General features: G+C 37.5%; 1 protein-coding gene across 5 annotated transcripts in view; it reads left to right on the top strand.

The window, feature by feature from the left end:
* LOC104603169 (adagio protein 1) overlaps positions 1-22,239 on the top strand; it is a 95,202-nt gene that overhangs the window by 50,708 nt on the left and 22,255 nt on the right. The window contains exons 1-2 of one of the 5 annotated variants that reach the window (XM_010267139.2): positions 8,202-8,967; positions 14,754-14,860. In XM_010267139.2, the coding sequence (XP_010265441.1) occupies positions 14,835-14,860 (26 nt within the window). In that variant the 5' untranslated portion in view covers positions 8,202-8,967; positions 14,754-14,834. Of the gene's footprint in view, positions 1-8,197; positions 8,968-9,586; positions 9,732-14,753; positions 14,861-22,239 lie in introns of those variants that run through there. The other 4 variants (XM_088892885.1, XM_088892884.1, XM_088892883.1 and 1 more) reach the window with 4 other exon arrangements.

The following is a 22,239-nucleotide window of genomic DNA, read 5'->3' as shown; positions in this document are numbered from 1 at the left end:
TCAGATCTCACTCCCTCTCTCTCTCTCTCTCTCTGATCTATCGTCTAGACTCTAGACTGCTCTGGCAAATCTATCATCTAGAGTCTAGACTGCTCTCCCAGATCTCTAAATGTAAGATCTCTCATATCTCTCTCACTGTCTCACACATCCCTCAACTAATCTCTCTCTAGTAGATCTCATATCCAAGATATCTTCTTCTATTTTCATTCTTCTTCTAACTGAAGTAATAAACCGCAAACCATTCTCTGGGTTGAAAGCTTCAACGGTCAAATCATCTAGGTCAATAGTTCGTTGACTAATTTAATGGTTTTTTACCAAAGACCGAGTTTGGGGTAAAATAGAACCGATCGCCTGAATGGTTTCCGGTCTGAACGGTTCGACATCCGGGTCAACGACAATTCAAAAACATTGAAAATATAGAAATTAAAAAAATGGAAACATTTTTAACACCATATATTTGACATATTAAACAATAATAAGTATGCTAAATAATAAATGTTTTTATTAATGATGACAATGGAATGTAAAATTTAAAATCAATTGGAAATAAAACTAGTTTCTTATTCTCTCTCATTAAATTTCATGTCTAAGGTATATTCACTCATTAAATCTTATATTTAAAATATATTTTTCTTATCATTAAAATCTACAATAATAATTTTAATAGTATAAAAATAAATATTTTGAAAAGTAATATGAAAACAAAACCATTTTCTCCCCTCCCAGTGGTGGGTAAACAATTCAAGCATTCAACTATTTGGGGTCAAATAGGTTAATAAATAATGTCATAATTAAATAATAAAAATAAAATAAATAAAATATTTAATACAAAAAAATAATTGGGCATATTTCTAATGTTCTATATTCATTATACTAAACAAAAATAAGTATGAAATTTAAGAAGTATTTTTATTTATAATGAAAATGGAATGCTAAATTTAAAATCAACTTAGAAATGAAATGATGTCATAGTCAAATAATAAAATTTTTAAAAATAGAAAACACAGAACCACAAAAATAAAAAATAGAGAAAATTTTGGGCACATATCTAATGTTATATATTTATTATACTAAACAAAAATACGTATGAAATTTAAGAAGTATTTTTATTTATTATGAAAATGGAATGCTAAATTTAAAATTAACTTAAAAATGAAATGATGTCATAGTCAAATAATAAAATTTTTAAAAATAGAAAATACAAAGAACCACAAAAATAAAAAATAGAGAAAATTTTGGGCACATATCTAATGTTATATATTTATAAAAAATAAAATATTGGGTACATCTCTAATATTATCAATCCATATATTGCACAAAATAAGTATTATACATAAGAAATAAATTTATCAACGACGGAGATTACAAAATTTAATGTCAACTTAGAAATCAAACTATTTTTCTTTTAGGGTGGTGGTTTAGTGGTTTGGGTCAAATAGATTAATCGATGCTATGATAGTTAAATAATAAATCTTTATAAGAAATAATTTTATCAATGATGGAGATGTAATACAAAATTTAATGTCAACCTATAAATCAAATTATTTTTCTTTTTAGGTGGTGGGTTAGTGGTTTGGGTCAAATATATTAATCAATGATATTATAGATAAATAATAATTTTGTATAAAATAAAAATAGTACAAGTAATCAAAAGAATATAAAAAAAAATCATATATTAATTATGTCAAACAAAAATTAAGTATGAAAAAGTAATTGTTTATATAATCTAGATGAAATATATAATTTAAAACTGATCTAAACGCAAAGATGCTTTATTATCTAGATGATGGGTCAATGATCCAACTTTTCAAAGAAACTCATGATGTCAGAATTGAATAATAAATATTAAAAAAAGATAGAACACAAAAAAATGAAAAAAAATACATAATTTTGTTGAAAACATTTGGGAGCATTTCCAATGTTGTATATTCATCATATTAAATAAAATAAATGTTAAAATTTTCATGAGCAAATACACGTGCTTAATTACTAATATTATTAAATTCAACATCTAGTACATAAAATTAATTTATATGCTTTCCAACAATATACAAGTTAGGGAGAGTTGGATTTAGCATAACACTATACGATAGTACCATACCCATACTTGTGTGGATTGTAGAATCCAAAAACCCATCCTTCAATAAAAAAACCCACCCTATCAAGGCGGGTAATCTCTTGGTAGGGTAGAAATTGCCATCCCTGCATCCACAACAAGCTTTAACTCTCTTAAAGCCTTTTCTCCTCATGGATCAAAAATGTTGTTGGACTATATTTTTGGTCTATCAGAAGTTAACTTGTCTCCTGTTTTCTAGTGGCCAATGTGGAGATGCTATTTCTTTTTTAGTATATAAACGAGGGGATGTCAATAAAAGTTAGTGTCTAGAAGAATCTGGTCGTGGATCATATGATTCTTCTGCCAATGTAATCTTCATGTTTATTTTTTCTAATGAGAGATTGTTCATTGCTTAATCAATGATATCTCTTCCAACAAGACTTGGTGGTATACTTTTTTATGTCTCCACTGAATAAAAATGAACAAAAAATTGTTTGGAATTGGGTAAAAGAAATAGCAAATCACATTGATGGCCATTGGAGAGCCTCATGGGGACTTTAACAATTATATGTCCATTGAAAATAAAAAAAGGAGGGAGAGACCCTCAGCCTAGCCAGATCCAAAAATTTAATGATTTTATTAATTGTTGTAACTTGGAGATGGAGATGAAGGGGAACATGCTTGGATGAACAAAACTATTATGGAGAGAATAGACTAGGTCTTCGTGAATGATCCTTGGAGAAGCTTGTACCCAAAATGCTTCTCTTAACAATTTACCTTTTTTGGCCTCAGATGACTCCCCTTTTTGGCTTCAAACCTCCACACCAAATTAGGGAGGACCCAAACCGTTCAGATTTGACTCTATTTGGTGTATGGATCCGAAAATTCCAGAGGTTGTTAGCAAGGCGTGGGATATTGGTGTCAATGGTTCTAGAGTTGTCCAATTTGTTAAAAAAGGAATAACCTTGTATGAGAGCTGAATGTGTGGAATAAAAATCATTTTGTGACATCTTTGAAAAAAGAAAGATCTATTGGACAAATTAAATCAAACTCAAAAGAATATTACTGAAGATCCATCGAATATTATCCTTATTAATCTAGAAAATGTTCTTCAAAATGAACTAGATAAATTTTAGAACAGAAAAAGTTTATTGGTCTCAAAGATCAAGAATTGACTGGATCAAATTAGGCGATAAAAATAACAATTTTTTCACACTATGGCCACCATTAGGAGATATCAAAATAAAATAGTGAGAGTTAAAATTGAGACCGGAGTATGGCTGAGTGAAGCCACTGACATTAAAAACCACTTCACCGAAACTTATAAACAGAGGTTCAAGTCTTCAGGTACTAGTGGAGTTGAGGAGTTTATAAGTGATCTAGACGAAACTATTACGGATGATCAGAATGCTCTCCTTGTCGAAGAGGTCTCTAATGCTGAAATAAGAGATGTGCTTGAGTCTATCAAGGATCTCAAGGCGTCGGGTCCTGATGGTTTTCAAGAAATTTTGGCCCATAATTGGGGACTATGTATCCAATGTAGTTAAATCTTTCTTCCATAATAGGGGGGGGGGGGAACACGATGGGATATTAATCAAACTTTCATCACTTTGATTCCCAAGAAGAAATACCCGGAAAGTGTAAATGACTATAGGCCAATCAGCCTCTGTAATGTCATTTATAAAATTATTTCAAAAATCCTTGCAAATAGGATTACTAAATTTCTTGACAATATCATCTCTCTTTTTCAAAGTGCTTTTTTGCCTAATAGACAAATTACAAATAATATTCTTATATCTCATGAAATGATCCATTCTATAAAAAAGAAAAAGGGGTCCTCAAGAATCATGGCATGCAAAATCAACATGGAGAAAACTTATGATAAGTTGGAGTGGGATTTTATAGAAAAGGTTCTCAAAAAATTTGGTTTTCATGAAAAATGGATATCTTGGGTCATGGAATGTATAAGAACAATGTCTTATCAAATTTTAATTAATGGAAGCCCAACATATGAGTTCAAGCCAAGTAGAGGAATTAAACAAGGAGATTATCTCTCCCCTTATATGTTTGTACTTTGTGTTGAAGCTCTTTCAAAGAAGCTAGAAAAAGGAAGCAATTGCAAGTACAAAACCAAATTGGTTGTAAGCTTTCTAGAGGAGGGCCAAAGATTCCCATTCTGTAATTTGTAGACGATTGCATTATTTTTGCAAAAATGGCAATTCCTACTTGTTTGAAAATTAAAGAAATCTTGACCAATTTCGCAAAAGCCTTTGGCCAGTGCCCAAATTTTTTGAAACCTTCAGTTTTATTTTCAAAAAATGTTCCATTCAAATTCAAAAAGCCTCTCTCTAAAATGCCCAATCCAAAAAGCTATTTGGGTGCGCCCATAATTGCAACAAGAGTAACTAAGGATACATTTGTCGGTATAAAGGAGAGAATGGCTCAGAGACTGGCAAATTAGAAAAATAACACATTATCTTTAGCGGGGAATGCTGACTTTAATTAATCTACGCTACAAATATGATGCCAAACTTTATTATGAGATCATTTAGAATTCGAAGAAATACCATAGAAGATCTTAACAAACTCCAGAGAGTTTTTTTATGGTCAAACTCAAGTGAGAGAAAACCTGTCCATCTCTTGAATTGGGAAAAAGGCTTGTACCCCAAAAAGATGGGGGGGATTTAGGTTTAAGAAACCTTCATTGGGTAAATGAGGCAATTCTAGCAAAACTTGGATGGAAAATTTCAAGTGAGGGGGAAAACCTATGGGTTAAGTTCATTAAAGATAAATACTTGATGAGAGAAAATTTTTGGGATGTCAAGATTAGAAAGAATGTCTCTTGGGCCTAAAGAGGCATTCTCCTTGCCCAGGATCATATTAAAAAAAAGGATCTCATTGGTTAGTAGGTAATGAAAGATTAATCAAATTTTGGAAAGATAATTGGGTGTTTGGGATACCTCTAACCAAAGAAATAAGCAATGGAAATAATGAGAATAATAATAGGTATGTCTCAGACTTGATTCATTATGAAAGAAAATGTTGGGCTGAAGATAAAGTTGGTAGGATAGTTTCTAAACGGATTTGGTAGATAATAAAACCAATCTTCATCTCCTCAAACTTAGAGGATAAATTAATTTGGGGCTGCAATCCTAAATGTGAATTTACCATCAAATCGGCATATTCTCTAAAATGCTCTTGCATGGTTAAGCAAAATGATTTGAAGAATTGGCTTACTAATGTTTAGAAAATAAATTGCCCTCCAAAAATAAATTTTTTTTGTACATTTTTCTCTAAAACAGACTTCTTACAAAAAATCATCTTAGAAAGAGAGGCTTTGACATAGATGATTCCTATTGTTTTTGTGGGGAAGTTAAGGACACCGACCATATTTTTAGTTACTACAATTTCTCTAAACAGATCTAGGCTATAATCCCTCTATTGAGGGTCCTAGTGAGAATGATCAATCTATAGTGGAGTGGTGGTTTCATATTGGAAAGAACGAAGGGGATGGGAGTGCTCATATAAGAGAAAACTAGCATTTATTTTGTGAGCAATTGGAAAAATAGGAATCAAAGAGTTTTTAATAACAAGTTTGCTCCCCCTCTGATAGTCTTGGAAAGGGCGATAAATCTTTTTTCAGAAAATTTAGGGGGAATCAAAGAATCCACTGGCGAATGCAATGCTAAGCATTGGAAGCCTATAGTATAGAAATCCCTAAATATCAACTATATCAAGATTAATTTCGATGCTTCTCGCAATAGTGACAGGAACTACTCAATAGCAAGTATTGCTCGAGACCACCTTGAAAAGTCTTAGACTTAAAAGCACTTAAGTTAGGGGGTTTCCACCATTAACCAAGCTGAAGCTTGGGTAGCTTGGGAAGCCCATAATATGGCTTGGAATTTCAGAGAGTCTCTTATCATTATTGAAGGCGACTCCAAGCTCATTATTTCATGTCTCAACCAGAAAGCTATCCCTCCTTGGAACATAACTAACATTATTAAAGAATGGGTTCAGATGAAGAGTATGATCAACAAAGGATTAAGGTACAAACACATGTTTTGGGAGGTTAATCAGGCTGCAGATTGGTTGGCTTGTGAGGCACTTTCTTCTTCTTTTACTTCTTTGTTCTTTTAATCTTTCTTCCCTCCCCCTCCTCTTTCTCTCTTATTTGTTTTGCTGATTTCTGGGACATGCTACCCCGTTTTATAAAAAAAGGGGTAAATCTCTTAAACTACCCCTAATGTTCACAAAATTGACAAGCGGTACCCTTATTGTTTAGATGTTGTCTTGCGGTACCCTTAAGTTTTTTGACAATTGTCATTGTTGTTAAATCGGGATGGAAAAGTTGATTTTACATTTTTACCCTTCTGTTAACTCTCACTCAGGTCAAACCCATTTTGCAAATTACTTTCATCGTTTACTAACGTTGTCCATCAATGGTGATCCAGAATTTCTTTTTCTTGATGGCTCCAGTGTCCCATTATCTCACCATCTATGCAGAATCGCTAGAATCCTCTATTAAAGCCCACTTGCGTAGTCTTGAGACGCTTCTTTCGCCCATGCAGGCTGCTCCGCCCAGTATAGCCTGGATAATTTTTAGTTGTACATCTTGTACTCTTGTTATCAGCACCCGTAGTTGTCAAATGCAAAGTCTTATTGCAACTATTTACAAAAGATGATTCAAACTCGTGTTCTGTGCCCCTTGAACGTGTCACACAAAGAGACAAAGTCGAGAGATTTTCCTAGAAGACTCGAACTAGACTCAATAGAGCTAAGAGCAGTGCTATGTAGAAACAAAAGTGTTTGGCTCATTCATTAGAGTTGAAGCTAAGATTAATCTGATTTTCATTTTCGTCCACGATCGTCCTTATTATATTCATATTACAAACAAAACCAAAATGTTGCCTGCAATAATACACGAGAGGTTCTCGCAGGTGCGCAATAGGTTGGTGGTGGTTGCTACTTTTGCTGTTGCGCAATAAGCTGCTAGTGCTTGAAAATGCGTCTTGAGCATACTCCTCCAATTGGCTCTTCGTTGAGGTCAACTACTGGGAGGTTCTCGTAGTTGACAAGTGGTACCCTTAACTGCTGCAAATGACTGAACAGGGGAGGGAAAGCGTGAAGAAGAAAAAAGAAATAACCTGGGGAGAGATTAGGGTGATAGGAGGTTGCCACCAGGTTCAGATTAGGGAGAGAGAGAGAGAGAGAGAGAGAGTAGTTGGAGATGAAAGGGGTTTGCCGCCACCTCTATTCTCGTTGTCGTTTGATGGGTCAAAAATGATAAATAGTGAAGAATCTGATTTTGTTGGTGATGTTGCGAGATCATGTTGGGAGTAATAAAACAACTATGTGGGAGAGCAAAGGGACGGTCAGCTTTCTTGGCCCATGTAGGCTGCTCCGCCCAGTAATAAAACAACTATGCTTCTTCTGAATAGAAGAAGAGAAACCTTACCGGGTATGCTTCTTCGGAGGACTCGTTCTGCGATCCACAGATTACAAAGTAAAGATGCAAGTGGTGGCGATGGCCAATAAAGATCGAAAGTGGTTGGATATAGACGACGACAGTGGTGGCGATGGCAGTGGAGAGACGGGGTGTGAAATGGTTGCAGAGTAGTTTGTTGTAACTCTTGTCGGGGAGAGGGACGAAGGGAAAAATTGAATTTTGAAGAAAATTTATACATCACATTGTGTTATGTGTGTATGAATTTCAACAAAATATTAACGGATATTAATGACAAGTAAAACTAATTAATTGTCACAAAACTTAATAGTGCAGCAAGACAATATCTAAACAGTAAGAGTGCCATTTGTGAATTTTGTAAATAATAGGGATAATTTAAGAGATTTATCAAAAAAAAGATGATTCTTCTGCCGGGTCCCATTCTTCCAAATGAACCGTCTTTTGGAATATCAGGATATTTTCCTTATGGAGGCTAAAAAAACATCATTCCAACACTTCAGTTTGAATTGAAGAAATTTGCGGGAGATGCGAAGTCTGCGTGCGCCGTAAGCGTATTGCGCACCTAAGAGCTGACTCGATTGTTCTTTCCAGCTCCGACACCACCACGTGTAAATGGCAAAAAAATACTCGAGCGTGATATTTTGAGTCGAGTAAGATTACTCTCTCTCTCTACTCCAAAATCTACCTCTTTCTCTCTCTAACATTCTCTCTCCCTAAGCGCTTTCGGTTGGTTTGTAGCTAAAATTCGCTAGACCTTACCAGCAACTTACGCCACTCGTTATATGAAGACCATCAAAAGTTCAAAACTCCTCTCCGTTCAGAACGCTAGGCTCTCCATTTCTTTCCTTTACTTACCTGTCCCTCCTCAGAAATACATACAGTTGTAAAGAATAAAACCCTAATATTATCTCCATTTTTCTTCTCCAAGACTAGGGTACTATTTCATCTGTTGTAGCTCTTTTCTAGTCCATTTTGCATACGTAGGAGTACATACATTTGTGGGTTGAATGGTTTTGGGGAGATTTGTGTTTGGTTTGGTTTCTCTTGTCTGATTTCGTGTTTTTATTTTCTGGATTTGTCTCAGTTTGGGGGGAAATTGTGTTTTTGCAAGTGTTTGCACGTTTTTGGATCATTTGTGTAGATGGGTTGAAGGGAAGCTGAAACCCAGAAGGGATTTAGAAGAAAAAAAAAACGATTACTTTTGGGTGGAGTTGAGAGGAAATATGGAGTGGGATAGTGATTCAGATGGAAGCGGAGATGACGAGGGCTTTTTGTTGAATGATGGGGGACCGCTGTCGTTTACAATTGGGAGCTTGCTTCAGACATCTCCGTGTGGGTTCGTCGTTACGGATGCTTTGGAGCCTGACCATCCTATTATTTATGTCAATACTGGGTTCGAATTAGCTACTGGATATCGAGCGGAGGAGGTCCTTGGACGGAATTGGTAAGTTATCTTCTCATTTGCTTTGTAATATATTTGACTTTTTTTTTTTAATTTTGGTAGATTTGTTTATTATTAGTATAATTATTAGTTTTTGTTGATCTAAGGATATTTATTAATTAATTTTCTGGATTTGGAGATGGAAGTTGATTATATGGTTTTGCTCTTTTGTTTACATTAGATTTAATTATGGATTCCTATCAGGTTATAGTTAGGTTAACTCTAATGTTTCAAGATGATTGACATTTCAGCTTGGCATTTTTTCTTTAGTAGTTGTCAGTTAACTGTTGGTGAATATTTTGGGCATATAAATTGAATAAGCCATTGGCAAAATAGGCGTAACTGCTTTTTATTGCAGGGACTTTACTATTGGGAAAGGTATACATAAACTTGTTAAATAGTAGGTTTCTTTAGATTGAATGTTACCATCAAGGACCTATAATTTATTGTGGGTAATGGAAAGACCTTCATATGACCTAATTGGTTTCTTTGGGTTGCATGTTATCAATAAGGAGCTATACTTGATTGTGCATAGTGGAAGGACCTGCTATAAGTATTCGTTCATCTTCTTTCTAATATCAGATCAATTTAAGTGCCTTTAGCCCTATGGGTTTGATTTTAGGTTAAGACTAATGTTGTAAATTGCGGAGGCGTGAGGCAAGGCACTAGAATCTTCTGATATGTGAGTGGTCTTTTAAAGGCATGCCTCAGGTATGCTTAGTCTCACAGGCTAGGCTCATTTTGTGGGTGTATACCTCTGAACCCAGGTGCGCCTCACCTGGCTTGTTGCTATGTTTTCATGAATTAACTTGAATTTGATGTTGGATTTGTAATTTTGTATATTGTAGATTATGATGCTTAGAGTGTAATCAATTACTCATGAGAGACTTGAACATACAAGGGTACAACCTTTGTGTTAATAACATGTATAATCTAACCAACTGTTTTTTTGAAATATTTTATTTCTTCCAGAATTTAGATTTTCATATTCTTGTGTAGTAAATTTTTATTTTGTTTTTTTTCCTAAAGGTGGTGCCTTGCTTCATTCAGGTGCATGCCTTGCCTTATGCCTCGTGCACTGGATTTTAGGAACTCCTTGTGCTTTAGTAATCCTCATGGCATGGGACTTAAACCTCATGAGATTTCATTATGTCAACAAAAGAATGAACTAATATGATAAATATAGGGCTATTTAAAAAGAGCTATATTTTTATATGAGAAAAATGCATAGATGAATTACTAATTATACAAACAATGACTGCTTTCGTAGAAGTCTTTTTAGACTATCAGGTTTAATGTAAGTCAAAACCAACAAAAACATAAAAATCTTATAATTGGTCTTTAAGTAGTTCTTATGATGAGAATCCTACTTCAACTAATGCATGAAATACATGATATTGGCATAATGCATGTGCACTATTCTTTTAGGTGTGATGCCTCTCTATTCTTTTGTACCTTATTTCTATTCTATTTACCCTTCTCCATTAACATGCCATTGGTGTACTAGACAAACTTAACCTTCATATAACAATATAAAAGTGTATGCGATACTATTTTAGACATAGTTCTCTTTGTGACCTTCTGAACTGTTTGGAAGGAGAGCAATCATAGGATATCTGATAGATTGGAAAATGTTTCCCATGTGTTACCTATAAAAAAGTTTCTCATGTATTTGTGCCAGTGGCCCAGTGCATGTAATTTCTTAAAGATTGAGTCTTGGCTTTTAAAGATTCCAACTATTTTAAAGGAAGGGAGTTTTGTTTTTGTTAGAGTTGGTCGAGTAAGGGTAACTTAATCTTTTCATTATAGTTTAAGTAGTGTAATGATGTGGCAATTCTTTTTTGTTTTTTTTTTATTTCTCTTGTCCCATACTTAAGTAGATGTATATTTGACTTTGTACCCTTATTTTATTATAATAGAGATTATGGTCGACTAGGAGGGTTTAGACTCTCTAGTTCTTCTTTCTCTTTCTCTTTGAACAAGACTTATTTGAACCACTAAAACATGGTATTAGAGCACTAAATAAAAGAGAGGAAGGCTGCGATCTCAAGTTCCTAGACCTGTGATCTCTTCTCTTCTTCTTTTCTCCTTTTCTCTGAGGTGCAATCTCAGTTGCACAGGTAGAAGACTGTGGCACATGCAATAGAAGGCTGTGGCAACCTTTTTTTTGGTGATCCAGGACTGCCGCAATCCCCATTACAGGTGTTAGGAAGGCGTGGCAGCCCTAGGTGAGTAGTTCTCATATTGCTGTCACCATGAGTGATAGCCCTAGTGGTTGTGTGGTGGTGTTTGTTGTGTTACAGACCCTCTACTGAGTAGTTTCAAGGTTTTTTTTTTCTTTGTTTGTGTTTGAATGGTGATGTGAGAAATAGTGTGGTTAACAGTAGTGGTGTGAGAAATCAGTTTTTTTTTGAAGGAGATGGCCGAATGTGTCTGAATGGTGGTATATGTTAGTGTTTTCTTATGGTGGCTGGTTGAGAAAGTGCCGTAAGGTGATGTGCAGATTGCAACAGTGTTGATTGAATAGCAGAAATCCTTTTTGTTGGTTGATAATTCAGAACTAGGAGAAATCTAGTGTATTGAGAACATAATGGCAGCAACTGGAGATGGTGTGGTGATCGGAAATCTAATGTGGTGATCCCCTCAGACTAGACCTGTTCATGGGTCAGGTCAGGCGGGCCGGGCTTTGTATATGTATCAACAGAATACACTCAGGCCCAAGCCCGAGCCCGAGCCCGGCTAGAAATTTGAAAACAAACTTTTTTTCTTCTTTTATTCAATAAAAAAGTGTTTTATTTATATTAAAAACCTTCAAAACTCAAAAATAAAAAAACATCTCACTATGACTTGGAAAAAAAGAGAAGAACAAAGAAAAATTTTTGTATATATATTTTTTTATTAAATAAAATTTATTTTTATTATTTAATATATAGTATCAAGTCGGGCTCAGCTCGGGCTAGGCTTTTTTGTTAAAGCCCGAGCCCGGCCCGCAAAAAGTCGGGCCCAGTGCTTTAGGCTCGAGCTTGAGCCTGCGGACCTAAAATTATGACCAAGCCCGATTTATAACGGGCCGGGCTGGGCCAACCCATTGGGCTACCTGGTTTATCAATAGGTCTACCTCAAACTATTTAGGTGTCCAGATGACATCAATTAAACTTAGTGGTGAAAATTATGTGCCATGGGCCAAGTCGTTGGAGGTTTTTCTCAAAGCCAAGAGGAACGTGAAACATGTGAATGAGATAAACCATCAGCTGACTCTCCAGGGTTTGATGACTGGGAACAAAAGAATGCCCAAATCATGACATGGTTATGGAACAGTATGGAACCCAAGATAAGTGCAAATTTTATGTTCTTAGATACAACTAAGGAAATATGGAATCATGCAACGAAACTTGATTTTGGACAAGACAATACTACAAGAGTATATCAGCTCTATCAGGAGTGCTTTAATTTACAGCAAGGAAATCAAACCCTTGAAGAGTATTATGCCAGTTTGAGGAACCTTAGGAATGAACTTAATGTCTATCACCCCCTCACTTCAGATGTCAAAATTCAGCAACAACAACGGGAGCAACTAGATGTAACCAGGTTTTTAGTAGGGTTGAAATCAAAATATGAACCAGTTAGAGCACAAATATTGGGAGGTTCTGCTCTTCCTACACTTGAGGAAGTATTTACTTGGCTCTGTAGGATTTCCCTAGGACCCATAGAGAGTACTACAACTTCTGACAGATTAGTGTTTGTTGTAGCGAGAAGAGGTGGATGTGGAAATAGAGGGGAAGGACATGCATTTCGAGGAGGCCGTGGTAGTCCCATGTTTGGTCGTGGTAGTGGAAGTGGTGGAGGTCGTGACTCAAGGGGAGGCCGTGGTAGAGGAAAAGGGCGCACTACTAGGAAGTGTACACATTGTGGCATGAAGGGACATTCAATTAATTTCTGTTATCATCTAGATCTACATGGCCCACCTTCCACATAAGCTAACCATGCAATTGTTAGTAGTGGTGATGTGAGTGATAATCAACAGACAGATCAAATACATTCTACATCTACATATGTTTTCAGGAAGGAGATGATGAGTGTACCACGAGATGAGTATGAGAGGTTCCTTCAGGCCATTTCACAATAGAAAACTGCTACCATTGCTCATCTAGGTATGGCTTGTCTGGCATCCAAACCTTCTCATTGGATCATTGGTTCTAGAGCCTCTGATCACATGGTCGGGTCTCCAGGTGTGTTCTCTTCCCTCTCTGAAACTTCCACATCCCAAACTGTTACTCTAGCCAATGGTTCTTCTTCTCCCATTTGTGGTGTTGGTGATGTTGATACTGCATCTCTTTCTTTATCCTCTGTTTTATATGTGCCCAAATTTCCATTCAACCTTATGTCTGTTAGTAAATTAATGAAGGCCCTTCATATTCTATCACTTTTTACCCTTCATCTTGTGTTTTTTAAGATCTCAAGATGGGGAAGAAGATTGGTGGAGGGCATGAAGTCGGTGGATTGTATTATTTTGACGGTGGTGGATCTTCAGTTGCACTTCAGACATTCCTGACTCCTCTCTAATGGCACTGTCGGCTGGGACATCTATCTCTCAAAGCTCTCAAGCTACTAGTTCCTTTTTTGAGTCATTTGTCTTCTTTGCAGTGTGAGTCATGTCAGCATGGGAAACACCATCGGGTTTCCTTTAGTCCTAGGGTTGATAGTAGTATGTTGTGTCATTTTGCTTTAGTCCATTCAGATGTTTGGGGTCTAATTAGAATTGAGTCTTATAATGGTTATAAGTATTTTGTCATTTTCATTGATGATTGTTCAAGGATGACATGGATTTATTTAATGAAAGAAAGAAGTGAATTGTTTTCTATTTTTCAAAAATTTCATGCTGAAATACATACGCAATTTGATGTTCCAATAAAAATTATTCATTCAGATAACAACAGAGAATACTTTCTTACTTCCTTTCAACAATATTTGGAACAACATGGCATCATTCATCAGGCCTTGTGTGCATCCACCCCTCAACAAAATGGGGTGGCTGAACGAAAGAGCCGTCATCTTCTTGAGATTGCTTGGTCTATCCTTCATCATATGAATGTTCCTAAGCATTTTGAGTGATGCATTGCTCACAACTTGTTTCTTCATTAATCGGATGCCCTCATCCATCTTTCATGGTTGGTCTCCTTTTTCTATTTTGTTCCCACTTTATCTCCAATTCCATTAACTCCTCGAGTCTTTGGGTATGTGTGCTTTGTTCACAATCTAGGCACTAGTTTAGACAAGTTGGATGCACATTCTATTAAGTGTATATTTCTTGGTTATTCTCGGACCCAGAAAGGATTTAAGTGTTACAATCCTATCACTCAGAAGTCATTTGTTTGTCCTGATGTCACTTTTTTTTGTGTCGTCGTTTTCTCGGGTCTTGATGTCCTGGCCTCTTCACCATTGATCCCTCTTCCTCTTCCCGTTGGTGATCCCATTCTAGTTGTTCTTGTTATGCCTCTGAGCCTTCACCTCCTCCAGTGCATATTCCTATTGAATGACCACCAATCCGGCATGTGTATACTTATTGATAGACACCAGCATCTCCTCCAGCTTCTACCTCATCTACGGATCTTGTAGTTGCTACTATCCCAGAGCTACCTACCTCTTTCTGACCTAGATCTTCCCATTGCATTGCGGAAAGGTAAATATAATTGTACCTTACATCCCATATCTAAATATGTTTCTGTTTCTCATCTTTTCACTTCACATTGCCAGTTTGTTTCTTTATTGTCCTCTATATTTATATCCAGGGATGTCCAGGAGGCTCTTACTTCAATAGAGTGGCGTCAAGCAATGGAGGAGGAACTCTCTGCTCTTTAACACAATCACACATGGGAGCTCACCACTCTTCCTCCAGGTAAGCATGTTGTAAGTTGTAAATGGGTGTATACTGTTAAATATTTACTAGATGGTAGTGTGGAACGGTTGAAAGCCCAACTGGTTGCTAAGGGTTACTCTCAATTGTATGGGGTGGATTATATGGAGACGTTCTCTCCTGTTGATAAGATTGGTTCAGTTCGTGTCTTGATTTCCTTGGCAGTTATGTATGATTGTCCTTTGTTTCAACTTGACATTAAAAATGCCTTCCTCCACGATGATCTTTTGGAGGAGGTCTACATGGAGCAACCACCAGCGTTTGTTGCTCAAGGGGAGGATGGTAATGTGTATAGACTCAAAAAGGCAATTTGTGGGCTGAAATAGCTTCCTCGTGCCTGGTTTGGGAGGTTTAGTGAAGTGGTGAAAGATTTCGGCATGCAACAATGTCAGGTCGATCACTCAGTGTTCAACTATGATTGTGAAGCTGGAAAGATTTTATTAGTGGTTTATGTGGATGATATAGTCATAACTAGTAGTGACAGACTAGGGATTGACAGGCTAAAGGCCTTTCTGCAAGATCATTTCCAAACAAAAGATCTTGGGAAGTTAAAGTATTTCTTGGGTATAAAAGTTGCCAGGTGGAAACAAGGTATAAATTTATTCCAAAGAAAATATGTTCTTGATCTGTTGGAAGAAACAAGGTTTTTAGGTGCTAAACCAGCTGAAACACCCATGGAACCAAATGTTAAGTTGAGCAGTGATGTAGGTGAAATGTTTGATGATCCTAGAAGATATAGACAGGTTAGTGGGGAAGCTGAACTACCTAACCATTACTAGACCAGACATCTCCTTTGCCGTCAGTGTGGTAAGCCAACTAATGCAAAATCCCCAAATACCTCACTGGGATGCAGTTCTTAGAATTGTACGGTACTTGAAGGGAGCTCCAGGTCGCGGGTTGTTGTACAAACTAGGGAGAAGAGTTGAGATAGTTGGGTATACAGATATAGATTGGGCAGGCTCGGTGTCTGATAGGAGATCCACTACAGGTTATTGCACGTTTCTTGGAGGAAATCTGGTGATGTGGAAGAGTAAGAAGCAAACTGTTGTGGCAAGGAGTAGTATTGAAGCTGAATACAGGGACACGACACACACCGCATATGAATTAGTATGGCTGAAAAATCTTTTGCAAGAAGTTGGATTCTCAATGAGCAAACCTATGAGATTGTACTATGACAACCAAGCTGCAATCCACATCTCATCTAATTCAGTTTTCCATGAAAGGACAAAACACATAGAGATAAGCACAGAACACTTGAGTTCAGGTGATCAATGGGCTGACTTGCTCACAAAAGGTTTGAGTTCAGGGAGAGTGAACTATATATGTAACAAGCTGGGATTATATGACATATATTCTCCAGTTTGAAGGGGAGTGTTACAGTTGGTCGAGTAAGGGTGACTTAGTCTTTTCATTATAGTTTTAGTAGTGTAGTGATGTGGCAATTCTGTTTTTTTTTTTTTGTATTTCTCTTGTCCCATACTTCAATAGGGGTTGACTTTGCACCCTTATTTTATTATAATAGAGATTATGGCCGACTAGGAGGGTTTAGATTCTCTAGTTCGACAACTTTCTCCTTCTTTCTCTTTCTCTTTGAACAGGACTTATCTGAACCACTAAAATAGTTTTCATTCAAAAACTGGTTAGGGTGTATGGTATGATCTAAAGCCTTGTTGGTGTTGTTGATCTCTATTTGTACATTCTTATTATTTTTTTGAAGAGTAAAGTGAAAATTCATTAACAAAAAAAAAGTGAGTTACAATCCAATGGGTAACAAGATGGCACCTCACTAAACACATCAAACAAATTCTAATTAAGAACAAAAACTGATCCAAAATACAACAATTGAATTTCAAGAAAAGTCTTCTGATTTGATCAACATCTGGTAGCACTCAAACCCAACCCACTACTAGCTTTCCAACCAGGGCCACGAGTGTTTCAGTGTTTTTTATTTGTCTTCGAAAAGTCTAATGTTTCTTTCATTCTATAGGACCTAGCATATGGAAAAGGGGATGCAACTCCCCTTATTTGTACATTCTTATTGTGCATATAAAATTTTTGATTACTCATCAGGATTATATTTATATTAAATAGCTAGATAATCCAGTGTATTCAAAATGTTTCCTAGGGGTCAACTAGGCAATTAGTAGGTGTTTTGGAGGCCTATTGCCTAGACAATCAACTAGGAGGGTGGTACGGATATAAACATCTTACTGGGGCAAGTAAGTGGTTTTTTTATCAATAACTCAGGAAATCAATTTCATTAATATTAGAGAAACAGTACAACCAGAAGTTATGAAGGAAGGGCAAATAAGTGATTATGCTCCATTTTATATTGACACGAGTGTCTACAACCTATTTGGGTCATAATGAGTGTACACAACTACACATAGCTAAAAACTAAAGGTCCTTATATTTTCTTTTGATATACATTGTGTTAGGAACCTGCCTAACTCAGGGCTCTTCGAGGGGCCAACCTCCTGAATTCTTGGAAGCAGAGAGAGAGAGAGAGAGCTTAATGCTAAAAGAGTTATTTCCTTATTCCATTTCTGCTCTACTACTTATAGTTTTACAATCTTGATTGTTACAGTTGTTACAAGTGGATGGCAGTTGTTGTTACAAGTGGATGACAGTTGTTACAAGTGGATGGTTAGTTGTGCTGATGTGGCCTTCTCTTGTAAAACTATTAACTGCCTTCTGTTCCTCTTGTAAAACTGATTAACTGCCTTCAGTTGGTCTGTAAAAGCAGTCTTGACAATCCCCCCTTCCTTTAGAGCGACCTTGCCCTCAAGGTCTAATGTAGGAAAATTTGAGTCCATGTGCATGAATATGGGCTGATCTGGATCTCCTCTTTGCTTTGTTAGTGTTGCAAGACTGATGGGCCTTGGGCGCTTGCATGTTTGCCCATGTAGATGGACTGTAGAGTTTCCTGATGTGAAGTCCATGGTAAGACGGGTCCAATCACAGACCATGGGTCCTAGTTGTCTTAACCATTGAATTCCTAGCACCATGTCTGCTCCACTGAGATGGAGAGGATATAGGTCCACCGCAAACTGATGACCCTGAATCTTTAGTGGTAGGCCCATGCAAATGCTATTGCAAGATAGGTTGTTACCGTTGGCCACATGAACCGTAAAGGCCGTTGTTGGTTGAACCGTAAGTCCCATTTTATCCACCAAGACTTGAGTTATGAAGTTAAGGGAGCTGCCACTGTCTATGAAGATTGACACTTGGCGTCCTAGAATCAGCCCTGCAACTCTCATTGTTTGAGGGGACGCAAGTCCCGTAAGGGCTTGTAAAGATATTTCAGGCATGCCATTGGATTGTATTTCCCACCCTGGGTTAGATTCTCCGCAACCGGTGATGTCGTCTTCCTCTTCGGCATCTGTTTGGAGGAGAAACACTTGTTGTTTCCTACAGTGATGGCTCGACTCAAATTTCTCTTCACAGTTGTAACAGAGACCTTTGTCTCTGCAGGCTTGCATCTCTGCCCAGGTCAGCCGTTTGAAAGGAACCAGTGGGCTTGGGCCCAGTACTCCTTCCTCCTTGTCTGGTGTTGCCGTCCTTTCTTGCTCCCTTGCTTCTGGACCCCATGGCCGCTGCACCTTTCTTGCTCGACTGAACTTGTCCTCATACAATCTTGCTAGTGCTGCCGCATTGATGACCGAAGTGGGCTGCATCGCTTTCACTTCCAGTCGTAGTTCTTCTTTTAGGCCGCCGACGAAGCTTCCCACCAATGCCTTCTCCGTCCACCCTTGGACTCTCACGGCTAGCCTTTCGAACTCCATCTGGTATTCTTTTACTGATCCCACCTGCCGCAGCTTTGCCAAATTTTCATCAAGATCTTCAAACCTAGATGATCCAAAATGGACAGTCATGGCGTCCGTGAAGTCTGCCCAGGTTTGACGAGGGTGCCCCCTTCTATACCATTGAAACCAGAGGATAGCTTCCCCTTCAAGATGCGCAGAAGCCAGAGCTACCCTATCTTGCCCCGGTGTTTCATGGTAATCGAAATACCTTTCGGCTCTGAGAATCCAGGGAGTTGGGTTGCCGCCTGAGAAGATGGGGAAGTCAATTTTGGCTATTCTTGTTGCCGCCCCTATTCTGCGGCTGTTTTCATTGCTGCGCTCTTCTTGGCTTCCTTTATCAGTGTTCGCTGCCCCCTGCTCCAGTCGAAGGAGGAGAGCAATTAAGCCTTCCTTCATTTCTTTGAGATCTGAAGACATTCGATGGATCTCTACCTCCATCTGATCCATTCGGGTGTCTATTGACGTGTTTCTTGTGTTGGTCATGCTGGCTCTGATACCAAATTGTTAGGAACCTGCCTAACTCAGGGCTCTTCGAGGGGCCAACCTTTTGAATTCTTGGAAGCAGAGAGAGAGAGAGAGAGAGAGAGAGAGCTTAATGCTAAAAGAGTCATTCCCTTATTCCTTTTCTGCTCTACTACTTATAGTTTTACAATCTTGATTGTTACAGTTGTTACAAGTGGATGGCAGTTGTTGTTACAAGTGGATGGTTAGTTGTGCTGATGTGGCCTCCTCTTGTAAAACTGATTAACTGCCTTCTGTTGGTCTGTTCCAACAGTCTTGACACATTGAACTAGGATGGTTATTCAAAACTTTTGCCATTTTTTTGGAATCAGGTGTAAGGTTTTTTTTTATCAACAACCACAAAGAATAGATTTATTACATTAAAGAAGAATACACAACAAGGAGTTGTTAACAAAAAGCATGTCAAGCATTAGACAAATCCCCCAACCTAAATTACAATTGAGCCTAATACGTAAGCCTCGAATTCCAAATCAGCCCAGAAGAGGAGTGGTGAAGATCAGTAAAGTCAACTACACGTCTACCTTTGAAATTGGGTAGGACAAAAAGGGAGGGAAAGACATCTTTCAAAGGGAACTCACCCACCCACACATCTTTCGAAAATCTAATTTTATTACCGGAAGCTAGATCATACCTTACATGGTTGAGGAAAGGAGGAAGAATGCCATGATAGGGACCACCACCGACTAGTCTCTTCTCAATTCTCTCTACCACTGGACTATCTGGGGTTATCTCCTAGAGGTAAACCTAAGGCTAAGTACCTTAAAGGTCAATCTCCACTCTCATATCCCAATGTTTCAACCAAAGATGTAAGCTCTTCACTTTCTAGGTTAAGCCCTTCCAGTATGCTTCCAATTTACACTCAAGTTAGGCATTCTCTCGAAAAGATTGACCACCAATTTCAAGTTAGCCACACCTCTATTCTCCCTATTACAAAAGACAAAGTATCATCTGCATATTGAAGGTGAGTGACTAGAACATTGCCCCTTCCCACCAACCACCCCTTGAATAACTGCAAACAATTAGCTCTAGATAACAACTTACTAAGGACCTTAGCCACTAGTGTAAAAAGGAATGGGGAAAGAAGATTCCCTTGTCTAAGGCTTTAATCCCCTAAAAAAAATCCACCACTGATCCATTAACAATTATTGAAAAATGAGTTGTTTGCAGGCATCCTTTAGTCCACTTACACCAAAAGTCTCCAAATCCACAACTCCTCAAAATGTTAATGAGGAACCCTCAATCCACTAAATCATATGCTTTTTCCAAATCCAACTTGATTGCAACTCCCTTTTTCCTTGATATCTTTTGAGCCTCAACACATTCATTTGCAATTAATATTTGATCCACAATCTGTCTCTCCTGAAGCAGGTGTAAGTTCTAAGTTGTCATTAAATCATTTACTGATATAATTTGTAGCTTATAGTTTACAATTAACATGTAATTACATAATATGTGTGTACAATTGTATGTATACATTGTCATATATGTTTATGTGACTCAACTTTTGGAATCCAGTGGTGGAAAGGTTTGAGAAGGGATTAGCTGGTTGGAAACACAATTATATTTCTCTAGGTGGGAGAATAACTTTGTTTAAATCCACCTTAGATAACCTTCCTATTTATTATATGTTGGTTTTCAGGATGCCCCAAGTTGTGAAACAAATTGAAAAGATCAGGGCTGTTTTTCTTTTGGTTGGTTGTTCTTGGTGGCTGTTTGAAGGAGAAAGTGCCTTTCTTTTGGGTATCTGTTTGGATTTTGAAGGATTTAAGCTAAACCAAGAGGGTGAAATTTCATATTTGAAGGTTAATGGATAGGGAGTGTAGTAACAAATGTAAGACCACATGATTAATCATCACATATTGTAAGCAAAACAATAAGACAATGGCACAGTATTATGAATGTGATCAATTGTAACTCACTATCAAGATGTGATGAGAACTATGCACGTTGTATCACATTAATATCTTAAACCCTTGACGGAATAACCACCTAGTGTGCCCATGACACATTTGCAAATTGACATCTAATACCATTACACTCAATTTCTCATTACATTCTCACAAAGGATGTAGAAAAGGCTGAGCAACTCACATTCTCACATGTGCACATCGGGAAAGGGCGGGAGCCCGAGTACCAAGGTAACCGTATGAACACGTAGTGAAGCCCCATTTAGTCCAACTGTCCAAATGGTGCAAACCAATCAACTTTGTAGTCTCCAAAAGGAACTTTGCAGAAAAGGAAATGCCCCTCAGGAAAGCTATAAATAGGGATCTCCCAAGGACATCCACACCTTTTACCTCCCAATTTTCATGAGTCTCTGAGAGTACTTTCTTCGTTCTCCAGATACTCCCTTGCCCCATCAGATTTTAGATCTGAGATTTGAAACCCCTTGTGCAGCCCTTCTCAGCCCTCCCCTTCCTTTACAGTGCCATTTGCCATCCTTCAGGCAGATCACTACAGTGCCTGACTCCACCCACCAACAACCATAAGTAAATGTTTGTCCACAAAATTCTGATTCCAGCATGCATATGTGAGGTGCACAGCAGCTATTTGAATAATTGTTCATGAGATTGTCTGACCTTTCAAATTATTTAATACTTCTTTATTTCTGGATTGTTCGTAGCACATGTTGCAGTGGAAGTGTTTGCTGAAATGCTCAAGTGTCTTCAACAGCAAAGTCCCTTATACCGTATACATGTTTAAGAAGTGCCCAAGGGATTACTGATTTTTGTTAAGGGGAAGTCTTAATCTTTGTCTTAGGGTTAAATGTTTTCAAGTTGTTTTTGTGTTGTTATTGGGGTCCTGATGAGTCTCTAGTAATTGTCATATTGGCATTTCCTTTCTTGTTCCTAGACTAGGTTGGTATAAGATGTGAATGTAGCTTCCAACAGGTATCTTTGGTATGCTTAGGATTCTTGCAGTAATCATACATCATACACCAGGTCTTTCTTGTCTTCCCTCCTAGTCTCATTGCTCTCCTTTTCTCCTTTTAGCTTAGGTTTGACTGTACTAAGCATAGCTGATTGGTCGATC

This window comes from Nelumbo nucifera, chromosome 8 (genome assembly GCF_055504915.1).
Source record: "Nelumbo nucifera cultivar China Antique chromosome 8, China Antique-T2T, whole genome shotgun sequence".
NCBI classification, from domain to species: domain Eukaryota; kingdom Viridiplantae; phylum Streptophyta; class Magnoliopsida; order Proteales; family Nelumbonaceae; genus Nelumbo; species Nelumbo nucifera.
This window is presented reverse-complemented; position numbering and strand designations above follow the sequence as displayed.